Source organism: Embiotoca jacksoni, unplaced genomic scaffold, assembly GCF_022577435.1.
Source record: "Embiotoca jacksoni isolate LCO1_2020_lvr unplaced genomic scaffold, fEmbJac1.0.p SCAF_6, whole genome shotgun sequence".
Classification (NCBI taxonomy): domain Eukaryota; kingdom Metazoa; phylum Chordata; class Actinopteri; family Embiotocidae; genus Embiotoca; species Embiotoca jacksoni.
The window spans coordinates 9951080-9964003 of NW_027185414.1; the positions used below are offsets into that span (position 1 = coordinate 9951080).

Here is a 12924-nt window from a genome sequence, read left to right on the forward strand (position 1 = left end):
TTTTTTTTTTTTTTTTTTACTTGTGTTACATAAAACTGAACTCTTTAAGTCTCAAATTATCTTTCAAACTACAACTCCTAGATACTTTATCTGAAATGTGGCCCAAAATAGAAACACCTTTCTTTTTTTTTTTAGGTCTGTGGGCAAAAATGTGTCAAAAGAAACTGATTTTGAATCGTATTTTAATTTCTCTCCTTGAATATTTGGATTTAAGATCTTAAATGGTGTAATTTGAATTTGTACTATCTAGTCTCACGAATGATATTTAAATAAGGATTAAAGGAACATGGTATTTGGCTTCTCTTCATTTATCACATCCATTTCATGGGAGGGTTGACCATAGATGTCTTTCATATTCCCCTGCTGCATGTAGATTTCATTCAATTAATACACAAAGCTACCTGTTGAGAACAAATCCAAGCTTTACGTCAAGACAAACAAATTGCGATTTGAAGCATCTCCACACTCCATGCTCCCGAGTAGTGCAGTCAATAATGATTCTTTACAAAAAAATGTGCAAAAAAAAAAATAGAGTGAAGAAGATTTTCAAAATGAAGACAAAACTCAGCTTTTAAACTCAGGAATTATGTTTATTTTTGAATACATAAACCGGTTGAACAGACTCCTGACAAGGCCTTGCACTTTAGAAGCTTCTGCATTTTGTAACATCAGGGACAAACTGTACCTGTTGCTGCAAAAAAGGAAGGAAAAAAACAAACATATCAAAGGTCATGGTGTATCTCATGGTGAAAATCTGAAAAACGGGTAAAAATAAAGGCAGACAGATTGTGGAATCACAGACATACGGACAAAAGATATAGCATATATACTTGTATTCCACCTTAAGTACGCTTCTTGTAAATGTACACAACACATGGGAGCTTTAAACTCCAATCACAAACACAAACCTACCAACTGTGACATGTCCGGCCTCTTTGTTCAGCACTTTATCTGCTGTTAATGGGCTAAACATCCAGTCAAACTCGGAGAAAGAGGGGAGCAATAACTGATCCTGCACTGAGGCGAAATGAGATCTGTTGACTCTGTAAGCAGTGGTGTGAGCTTGGTGTAATTTCACTGAGTTTGAGGCTCTGAACCATATAGTGATGATGACAGAGGTAAAGCTTGGCTTGGAACAGGATCTTCATCAGCATGCTCAGCAGTGAGGATGACCGACCGACTGACTGACAGAGCAATAATCTCCGTCCCCTTCCCTTCTCTCGTTTCGGTCTTTCAGTGGTCAGCTCGGCAGAGAGACAGCACGAGGAAAACAGCTGAAGGTTTAGAAAAGAAGCCTCAAAGAGAACCTGCCTTTATTCAAATATGCGGTAAGAGAAGAAGCCGTTGGTGCACAGCTACGGCATCAGTGTTTGCTGATGTGTGGACCAGTCAGTGAGTTCTTTGACGTAGTTTGGACCAAGCAGATCGCTGTAGTTTTCTGTGTGCAGAGGGTACGGGCTATCATCTCCAGTACCTGGGGAGCACAATCAATCAATCAATCAATTAATTAATCTGACTTTTTGCATTTCACTTTTCTTACGAACACAATTAACACAAACTGCTTTACGCAACAAAAGCAAACACACACCCTCCCCCTTCACCTCCCAATCAAAGCAAAGCAATAAATGAAGGACTGAATAAAAACAGGAAAAGGACATCACAGGAAACGGTAGTCATAGAGCAAACAAATCTGAAATGATGAAACAACAAAATAACATTTAAACACACATGCAAAGAGAGACAGAGTCGGGAACTCGCAGCTCTCTTTGAAGCATTTATGCATTTAAATTTATACTCTTTTCAACTGAAAAGCTTAATAAGCAGACTTGCCAGAGCTAAATTAAAGAGGCTGTCAGTAGTTTAAATGATGAGAAGCCAGCATGCTTTTTGAGATGGAAATGTATTATGTAAAAATTAAAATGTGGAATAATGTGTTTTATTATTGAAGACAATAAAGTAATTATATCTCGCCAATATTTTTAGTCAAATTGTCAAATTTTTTAACAAAAACAGCAAATCCACTGAACAAAAGGAAATATGTGAAACAATATGTATTTTATTTCACTTATTTCCATTGTTTGGTTTGTTTTTATTTATACATTTAAAATGTTCTATATTTTGCATGGCTGCATTAATCTGTGAACACCATAAAAGCCTATTACTCATGCAGTCCGATAATTGTTTTTTAATTAGCTCTATTCGTCAGTTCTTTGAAGAAATCATAGAACTGTTAGCTGATTATGAATTCTTTGAATAATTCACAATTCGCTAATTCTCGTACTGAGAATATGAAGAAGTCAGGGACAGCCGTAACACACACGCAGATACAAAATCATAGTGTCGTACAGTGCCAGTGGTCCCACAGAGTGTGTGTTTTCCATCCTCTCTGCTCCGCTGTCTGATTCCAGAGGTCAGCGTTGCTTAAGTGGTCCATGAGCTGAGGGAGACAAAACACGGACGGTCAATTAAAACAGACGTGTGGAGCACCACTACAAAACAAAGACAATCCCAGTTATATGCAACTGATCTCGAGCCAGTTAAGTCAAATAGGATGCCGTTTCATCCAGTAACAGTTGCTTCTCCTTCTTGTCTTTAGCGGATCCATCATTAGACTCAGAGAGTCTCCGGGACAGAAAAGAACAATCAGTGTTTGATCAGAAAACCAAAGCGGTCGGTGGTATAAAGATGCGGTACCTTAAAGACAGCCTCACTCTGTTCCTGGTCCTCTGGTTTTGCCTCCCACATCCCTGCACGACAACAATAGCTTATCATGCCGCGTCTACAGAGGCAGTGCCTTTCATGATCGACATCCACAACAGTCACACTTTATCATCATCATCATCATCATCATCATCATCATCACCACGTCTCACCGTGTGTTTGAGTGCTGTTAAATGCATGTTCTGCAGCAGTCTCCTTCTGTGGCGTGTCTGCGTCGGGTCTTGTTGTTGTGGGTTGCCAAGTGTGCGCGGTGTGTGTATCAGCAGGAGGGCATGCTTCTAAACTGGTGTGTCGATCTCTGGGTCTGCTGAACAACCGCAGCCCTGAGAGAGAGAGGGACGGGACGGGACGGGACGGGACGGCAGAACCGTCAGGGAATATGTTTACACGTGACGTGACGAGTCCAGTCGAAGCGTGATTCTTTACCTCTCCTGCGTCTGTGTGTTTGTGAGCTGGGCAGCATCCTGTACACCCTGTAGGCATTGCTGCCTCTCTTCCTGCTGTGCTCCCGCAGCTCACAGATGTCGGGCAGAGAATTCAAGGCACAGCGGAAATTTGCCTTCCACGTCTTGGGATCTGGTCTGTCTTTGCCCGGGCGGTACCGTCCTGAGGTGACCGAGGATGGAGACAAACGTTACTTTGCGGTGTTTGGAAAAGACACTAACCGCAGTAAAAACAATTTTTATTTTTTTTTAAAGTGTCATTTGTCAATAAAAGGAACAACAATTATCAACTAACAGGTATATACATTAATGTCAGGATGGATTCAGTATATATATTTTTTTTTAGCTTAAAGTGTCACAATCGTTTTCACAGTAGAAAACATTATCAGTCACCAGCTGGCAGACCATCTATTATCAACCCTACTGTAACGTGACTTCGTCCAGTGTGTTGTCCTTTCTTAAATCTAGCACCACGGCGTGATTTGGCTCTCAGCCAGTCCTCTGAACATAATTGTTAGCTTTAGTGATGAAGTCACTGGAGCTTTAAGATCCACTATGGATCATTTACAACAGACAAGGGCTAACAAGACTTAAAGGAGCACATGGAGCAGCGGCTTTATTTTACACGTCGCAACCTTCCACACTCATTAGTAACATGAAGAGCTTTCACAACTTTTGCTTCGAAGACCATCTAAAGTTTTTGACAGCACTGAGCGATATTCATATATTTGGTGTACTTTTGTGTAGGTATTTGGTTTACAGCTTTGTTTTATCAAAATATTTTAGATACTGAGCTAAATCTTTACAACTCACCCAATCTAAACGATATCTATTTTTATATTCTTAGCTGCTGATGTTATTCCAAATCTTGCGAAGAGGATTAATGTTGTACTTTGACAGCAATATGATCTCCCTGCACATATATTTTCCATGATCTGATGCAGCCACAGTCACAAACCATGACTTTCCCAAGACAGAAATATGTACTGCGTTTTACTGTGTGTGTGTGTGTGTGTGTGTGTGTGAGAGAGAGAGAGAGAGAGAGAGAGAGAGGGGGGACTTTACTGAACTAATTACTCAGAATAGAGCATTAATTACCTGGTTATCATAATGTGAAACATAAATGTTTGTCATGTGGATTCTGGACACTGTAGTCCACAAGAAAACAAAACCAATCACACGATGAGATTTGTTTGATTGAGCAGGTCATCATTAATCAGACAGCTCAATACCTTCTTATGGCACAAAGCTGTCTGATTAATAGTCAGGTAAGGAATGGACTGCAGATTCCTAACATCTTCACTGTTAATGGCTTCTGTGTAGCCTATTTGAACCTATTTATATTTGTAATTGGCTTATACTTGTTGCTATGAGGCACTCCTGGTTTAGCTGGAAAGGGCTTTATGACAGGAATGTGGCAGATCAAGAAAGAATAATACAACCATAGCAGCTCTTCACTGGAAACGCTGCTCCAATAAAATGGAATTGTGGTGGTTGAAAAAACAAGCAACTGTTGAACTTTTAAAAGATTTATATTTGCTCCTAAAATTATGTAAACTCGAGACTCTACACTTTACTGGAAATGTATTCTTTTGTCTTCATGTTTTGTTTTATTTTTAGTGAAATAATCCTGTAAAAACATACGATTTTCAGGGGCATCCTAACCTCCTTTAACAGATCCCTGACCAAACTTGTACCAGAAACACTGTAAAGACAGGGTATGATTGTGTCTTAACCACCAAAGTCCAGCAAAAAGAAAAATTAATACCAAATTCATTAGTTCAAATACATCTATATTTGGTGTCTTTAAACACTATAAAACTCTCTTTTTCTAGGACAAATCACCTCAACATACAGGGCTGGGCAACATTACAGTATTATTGTTACATATTATTCTTTATTATATTGCAAATATTATTGTTTATATGTTATCCACGCAAATTGGAATTACAAACCGAAAAATTACAATCTGACCCCAATACTCCATTCTGCTTGTGGGCTTTTTCTACTGTGATTTTACCTCTACTATGTTTCCCAGCATCAAAACATCAGTATGCAGTTGTAAATATGCACAACAGTGCAACAGATGGATAAAAAGCCCAACCCACTAAAGCAAACCTCATTTGTATTTGTGTGTGACTCTTACCAGTGTGCATGGCCCAACTCCTGAAGAGCGTAGCATCTCGGTCAATACTCCAGCCATGACGGGCTGCATGTTTCCACGGGATTTGGAAGATTCGTGCCGACTAGAAAATTGAATGTAGTTAGTTGCATTGTTTCCAAAAGTATTTCACAATTTACGTTTTATTCCGTGTACGCTGCCTAATGTGATTTCACCTATTTGAACTCAGGTGTGTCTGCAGGTCTATGTGTGTGTGTGTGTGTGTGTGTGTGTGTGTGTGTGTGTGGTGATGAGGTTAAGATGGAGGGTTTACCTGGTCCAGCCAGCTGACTCCTGGATACCTCCCAGACTGAATCTGCTCCTCCAGCCACGGCCTCAGCCTCAACCGGCCTGCTTGTTGCATGCTGCAGTCAGAGCTTCAGGTGTGCAGAAAAGGTGGTCGCTACAGAAGCCTCACTGTCTACACTGGAGTTTCAACAATAACAGAAAATTTCTCAGGAGCTCAGATTAAATCAGAGGTTACCCTGGGGCACCGTTCCTGCTCAACTGCGTTCTTCCAATCAGACCTCACAGTAAAACAATCTCTCTCTCCTCCTCCAATAACCTCTACACTGCTTGAGTGGCTCTTCTAGTTACAGGAAACACTGTTCTCCTAATGAGTGAAGCATGATGTGGATTTTTAAGGAGGTTTCTAACGTTTTTTTTCTCAATTTTCACATTCTGAGTCAAAACTGTTCATTATTATTATTTTTTTTTTTTAAAGTTTAGTTTTTGTGTGTGTGGTTTTACATGAATCCCTGTGGCAGCAGTGAGACAGTGTGTTCATGTTAAGGCCACCAGAAAGAAGCAGAATCATCTGTTGCATTAATTGTATAGATTATATGAAAATGACACAAAGTTTAGGTAAGAATAATCCTTTCAAACCTGTGTCTCCTTTTTGAACATGCTGTTTAATCCAGATCCATATCGAGAACATTTATCACTGAGAGGTGGAAATTACTATGTAATATATATTATAGTATTTTTACATACCTCACCATTTATGTCTTCTATTTTAGTGGCACAGCAGTAATATTCTGTTACTAAGTCATTCTCATGGTAAACATATAGAAATGAATCAATATTTTATATAGATATAGTCAAGGGGAGCTATTCTCATTGAATGTGTCTTTAATTGGGCTGATTGGTTCCATTCTCCAAGCTGGCAGGTTACAGGTCAGCTCTACCCAGTTCCTATTGGGCTTTCCTCTCTCCAGTTCCAACCAGCCAAGATGTTTCCTTGTGAAACTAAACCTCTAAATTGATCCAACAACACAGGTTTCATAGGGGTGGAATTTGGTTGAATATTTTTTTTTTTTCCTCCTATCTGATGCCAAGTTAGGAGGTGTTTTAGTACCTTGTCTTTTTCTTCTTTTTTTGTTTGAGTGGGTAAGTCCAAGTCGCTCAGGTTTTGTTTCCTTTTATTTCCTGTCTTGCTGTTAACCCACCTTGAAGCCGAGAGATTTAAATAAACATTTTAATAGGCTGCCATTCTCTTGTTGCTGGTGGTTCTTGGGGCTGGGAAGAAGGGAGTCTCATTTTTACGTTGTACAAGAGTTTCCCCAAAGGCAGGTCCTAACCCAAAACATTTAAAGTAAAAGAAAACCCATTTCAAAACATTGGTACTTGCGTACCGTGCTGTGAACAGATCGGGTCCAGTCTACATCCAGGACATGGTCCAACCTTGCACCCCAGCCCGTTCCCTCCGCTCTGCATCGGCCAATTGGCTTGTTGCTCCCTCACTGCGAGCTAAACACTCTACAAAATCACGACTGTTTGCTGTCCTGGCTCCTAAATGGTGGAATGAGCTCCCCAATGACATCAGGACAGCAGAAACTCTGTACATCTTGTGCCGCAAACTAAAAACACACCTCTTCCGACTTTACCTTGAATAGGTAGAACTTTAGCAGCGCTTAAAATGGCACTTACTGATAGCACTTTGTAGTTTGGCTTTCTTGAAGAAAATTGTATTTTCTTGATTCCTGTTGTTCTGGGTTTTGTACCCTCATGGTTGAAATGCACTTATTGTAAGTCACTTTGGATAAAAGCGTCAGCTAAATGAAATGTAAAGGAAATAGCTTCGTTAAAAACCCTGCAGCAATGTCTTTTTGAAGTGAATGCAACTTAGAATATTCCTAGGCCACAGCTTTTAGTTGACGCATTTTCTACAAAGGAAATCTGTCTTAGTAACATTTGAGTTACTTAGAATCACATCATTTCTTTTCATTGAAGTTCCTCTGTGTAGCAAATGTTTACAATTTAAACATTTACTCAGGAAATGGCTCAACACTTCCAGAGAAGAGTAATGGGGAAATAGTTTCACAACCAGCTCTGCTGCTCTGCTACTCTGTTGGCAGATGGTTGTTGAGTCTTGTTTCAGTTGCAGAATTCAGTCTGTCCCAGTGTATTTTTTCCTTTATGTGTTCAGTATTGATGGCCAATTCGGCTAAATACGAGATTCTCTTTTGATCAATCTCCTGGTCCGATCAGGCTCGGAGAGATTTAAATAGCTCTTCAGCCTTTAACCCTGACTGCAGACTTAACTCCTACCGCAGCTTAATGATCAGACATTCAGACGGATTTCTTACAATATGTTTGCACTTTTAAGGAATGCATTTTACATGAGCTACACAGAATTAAATATAAAAAACAAATGACCTGTATTTATTTTAATCAATCCCAAAATAAAGCAAACAAAAAAATATCTACAACAGCCTTTGATGTAGGCACTTTACAACAAAGTAAACCGTCTCAGCTCAAGGTCCATTTAGTAACAGCTTACAGTCATATCGTATGACCTTCATCCCATAATGTTGTCATTGAAAAAGTTCAGTTATTCCATAAATTATATATATAAACATGACATCATCTACTCTTAAGGTGACATTAAACCTTCAAAACATCAGGACCAACGACTAAGTGCCTTTTATGGTGCGATTGTTTTTCTGCTGTTTCCAAGTTCAAGAATGATCTCTGAAACCTCTGAAGCTGTCACACACTCTGATAGCCGCTCACTGTGATTATTGGCATCGACTGGTCAGCAGACATCATAGAGAGTAACGGTGTTTGGAGCACAGAGAGACACTGGACACTCTGCGCATTGTTAATGAAACCTGCAACAACTGGGTTGATGACTGAGTCCTCCTGATATTTGTCTGAATGTTGCTCGTGCTCACCACTCCTCTGCTCTAGAGACAAATCATCATTTTGCCCCAACAGACTTTGAAATGGTCGGTAGTCATCTTCCACTGGAGGAAAGTTGCATGAAGACCCTGCAGGTGCACTGCCGTAGAAGCTATTTTGACCACATGCGGTGGCCTCTTCACTTTTGCTATTTAACTTTGTCACACCACTGACCTCAGAGCTCTCACACCCAGCCCCAACCTTAGACGCAAGATCACAGGGTCTGGCTGTGTTGGTGCCACTAGAGTTGGTGGACAAGCTGGCGTCTTCTGCATATGACAAGCTCCCAGAATCTGATTTACATTGCTGATAGGACATGTCTGTTGGCACAAGAGAGGAAACCACTGGTGGTAAAATAACATCTTGCTGTGCAGGAAGCAGACAAGCTGGCACCTGCTGGTCAGGACAGTTCTCCATGTTGGTCTCGCTGGGACAGTATGCAGAGTCACAGGGAATTACAGCCTGCATCTGGACCTCAGAGCTGTCCACCTGGTGTTGACAGCTGGGAATGAGAGTGAAGTAAGTTTTATTGTCAAAGCCAGATGATCCAAAACTCACGTCATCATCTCTGAAACTGCCTGGATTGCAGGGAGGGGAGACTAATCCACTGTTCTTGTTTGATTCAGTGTTGATGATCAGCGGTGATATGGGGCTGATATTAGGAAAGGCTTTACAAAGGGCATTCTGAACAATAGCTGTAATGTCAATAGGCTCCGTGTTAGCATAACTGAGACACGAGGACCCCGTGTTGATTCCACTGCTTTGCTGAAAGCTCCCACTGCTAGTGTCTGTCAGTGACATCTTCGACCTGCATAAAGAGAAACGGCTGCTTAAACTGAAAATATAATCACATAAATCCTTAAGAAAATGTGTTGTTTTGTTGATGCATCAGTGCAGCCATACTAACCACGGTTTGCTGTCATCTGGAAGAAGAGACTCGATCCAGACAGAGGAGATGATGGGCGGCACAGGCTTGAAGACCTGAAACAAGGACAATTCAATTTAAATGGAAAATCACTTGTCATGTTTCTGAAAATATCTGGATTATAATTTTTAGAATATCTGTTCTATTTGGTTTGGTGACCTTTGTGGTTACCATGGTAACATCAAGTGCAGTGTCCACTTCGTCAGAAAAACAACAGAAGAGCAAATGGTTGATCTGTTTACATGCTGCATAGTTTCCTGTGAACTCCTCATGTGAGATGGGACTCTGAATCCAGTGCAGGGATGGCAGACCCCACCACTAGCAATTAAAACTATTACAAACATAAATCTATTGAACAGCTACTGGTAAAAAAGAAAAGAAAAGTTGACCAAAAATAAAATGACTTCATTAAATCTTAAAGACTTCCATGAAATCCTTTCATGTTTATGTGTAATTATATATACATATTATTACTTTACATGTGTCTCACCTCTTGCTCGCCTGTATGCATATTAGGAAGTTTTGGATTTGGATATTTGGCAACTGTATCCAACCACTTTGTTTTGATCCTAAAATCAAATCAACAAAACGACACATAAACACAATAAGACAGGAGTAACAATATTTAAGGGGAAAACCCCGTCGTGTTATGCACTGACAGACATAAGGCAAAAGCCTTTTTTTTTTTTATCTGCATGACTTACTTTACAAAGCAGTAATATATAGCAGCGCTGAGAATGACTGCAGCAATACTGAGACTGATGGTGATAGCTAAATGCATCGGGTAAGAAGAGGCAGCTGTGAAGAAAAAAAAAAAATGTTTGTCAGATTTATGCAAGTCCCTCCCTTATCCTCAGGAGAGGGGATCATTTCAATGACATTCTTTCATGACAATGATATGTTGTCTCTCTAATTTCTTTGATTTTAAGTCCACCCCTCTAGCCGGGGCCTTTGAGTTGAGTTGGTACAAAGCAGGCAGATGGTTCTTGTGAAGTTGTCGCCGCAATGCAATGTCATTTGGCAATACACTGTAATTTGAGTACACATTCCGGCTTGATTACCATGTCACATAAAAAAAATATTTTATGTGGAAATAGCAGCCTGATCCTGGGTCAGGTACTCTATGCTGCACAAGTAAAAAAAAAAAAAGTAAAAAAAAGTAAAATCCCACATATAGTGGCTTTGAATCATGAGAACCGTGTGGATGGTTGATAAAAGAGACATCATTTTGTGTTCATTTCATATTTGGTTATTATTTTTTCTTCTATTTCAGAATCCACGTGTTGGAAGTAGTTTAACTTTTACCAATAGAATTTACAGATGGCACACATTTTGGTGGGACTTCCTCTTGCTGGTTTAAAAGCTTCTATAGTTCAAGTGACAGTCATGGTGGATGTGCAATAACTGACACTACCAAACTGTATTTAAATATGAGGAACAGCTAATTAGTTAGTTAATATTTTGCTGTTTTAGAGCAGATGAAAAACTGGACAAAGATTAAAAATAAATAGATGATAGTTTACAAGCCATTTAACTCTTCCATTTTGAGGGTACTAGAAATAAAATAAAATACAACATAATACATATACATTTGAAGGCTCCTAAGATGATGAAGAAATATAGAATATAGTGTATCAAAAGGACCATAAGGCAACACTTACGGGTTTTGAATTCAAACCCGTTGCTGCTGTCACTGAACTTGTCGCTCCAATTTGTGAAGCTTCTCACGCTGACCACATATGTTGTGCTTGGTTTCAAGTCTTGACCAAGTATTTCATAGTAATTCAGTCCTTTAACTGTGCCTGGTTTGAAAGTGTCAGATGCGTGCTGAGGAGAAAAAAGAGTTTTGCAATCATAGTTCATTTTTTAAACAGAAGTAATCACTCCCACGTTTACGTCTCCAGGACAAATGTGTAATTTAATGACATTACTCCTACCTTTTTTGTGTCTCCTTTTATATTGTAAGTCACTTCTGCATGTAGGCTGTCACTGACAAAGCCCTTCATGTTTGTGTCCCACATAACTCCAAATTTCCCATTTGATTCATTCACTGAGATGATTTTTGGAGTTTTAGGTTTCACTATACAGAAGTGAAAACAAGAAAAGTGAGGTGAATCATCCAGTCTATTTCGTGCAGCTCCAGATTTCTGGACTTTAAATGAACTGAAGTCAACATACTGCTTTCTCTGATGCTGATTGTTTTCAACTCCATCTTCTCCCCTTCTTTCCAGACTGATGCTGTGTGAGTATGCCCCGAGATAAGCATCATTTTGATAGAGCAACAACACCTTCTGTTACACAGCTTAAAACTGCAACTCTTCTCACTGTGGAGTACAAGGTAATAGTTTAACATAGCTCTGAATACATTAACATAATCAAATTTCTGGCTTCCCAGGTTGATTCAACTGAATTTAATACCCTGGAAATAATAATAATAATAATAAAACTACTCACCTCAACAAACCATTTTCCACGAGAGTCAAACTGTATTCAGTGCAGTTTTGTCCTTCCAGCTGGCAAAACATCAGCTCTTCATAGTCGTTGGTACAGTCAAGATGTAGGCCTGTTTCATTAGTAACTCCTGTACAAAACATAGGCTACGTTACACGAAGAGCCTGGTTATGAGCTATTACAGAGATGTACTATGTACCCACTGTACGTACCATGGAGCGCTATCACAGGGGCGATATGTCCTAAAAGAAGCAGGATAAAAGACACCCCGTCGCCAACTCGTCTGGAATTAAACACAAGAGGTAATGTTTTTCTTTTATGCGACCAAGTTAAAGATTAAAGCAAGACAATTTCCAGTATCTGATATTACCTCTTTAACTCCATGACGCGACGATTTATTCCATGTATCTCCCTCGGAAACAACAATCGGACTCAGCACAGCCCGTACTGTGTGCGCTCGAGTCTCACTCTTCCTGAAATGGAAAACGGTTGCTGGAAATGGTGCGCAACGATCATTCCGTGGAAGTGCCTCCCATTTCCTCAATGAACAGAAAAGAGGATGGACGTGCGCACTTCAGCCGAGAGTTGATTTGTAGAAAAAGAAAAAGAAGAAGAAGAAAAAAAACTGCATTTGAGCAACTGAAACATGATCCAAATAGGAATTGCGGAAATGATGGATGATGGTGTTGGACTAATGGTTTAAAGAGGTAGAGGAATGACTGACTCAAGGATTGATTGGCATTGTCCGCTTTCTGGCAGCCAACTTCAGCTCCATTTAAGACATATTTCACATCATATTGTTAGTTTTAAGCCTGATGTAAAACAAATCTTGGGTAACACAGGTAAATGCCTATCACCGAGAAGATCACGATTACTTTGCAGACTATTCATGATTAGCCTTCGTGCTGTTGTAAACGAAAATAAAAACAAAAATCACGTTAAAAAAAAACCTATTAACGTTTAAAACAAGACACAAGATTGCAGTAAATTAAACTTTTATTTCTTGATACGTTCTGTTAAATTTATATCCGAAATGGAAA

The 12924-nt window shown here is 39.6% G+C and overlaps 2 protein-coding genes across 2 annotated transcripts; both read right to left on the reverse strand.

Moving 5' to 3' along the window:
- Window positions 1-569: 569 nt before the first annotated feature.
- LOC138213457 (interferon regulatory factor 1-like) lies at window positions 570-7422 on the reverse strand. Its single transcript, XM_069174594.1, has 7 exons — window positions 5600-7422; window positions 5311-5410; window positions 3148-3327; window positions 2874-3044; window positions 2695-2747; window positions 2347-2437; window positions 570-1474 (listed from the first exon to the last, which is right to left on the reverse strand). The coding sequence occupies exons 1-7, from the start codon at window positions 5687-5689 to the stop codon at window positions 1356-1358; spliced, it is 804 nt and encodes a 267-aa protein (XP_069030695.1). The 5' UTR covers window positions 5690-7422; the 3' UTR covers window positions 570-1355.
- A 539-nt stretch (window positions 7423-7961) lies between these two features.
- Window positions 7962-12424, reverse strand: LOC138213355 (uncharacterized). The gene is made up of 10 exons (XM_069174408.1): window positions 12255-12424; window positions 12097-12167; window positions 11888-12014; window positions 11612-11757; window positions 11371-11513; window positions 11095-11260; window positions 10138-10231; window positions 9924-10002; window positions 9416-9489; window positions 7962-9316 (listed from the first exon to the last, which is right to left on the reverse strand). Exons 1-10 carry the CDS (start codon window positions 12266-12268, stop codon window positions 8317-8319), a joined length of 1914 nt encoding a protein of 637 aa, XP_069030509.1. The 5' UTR covers window positions 12269-12424; the 3' UTR covers window positions 7962-8316.
- Window positions 12425-12924: the final 500 nt, after the last annotated feature.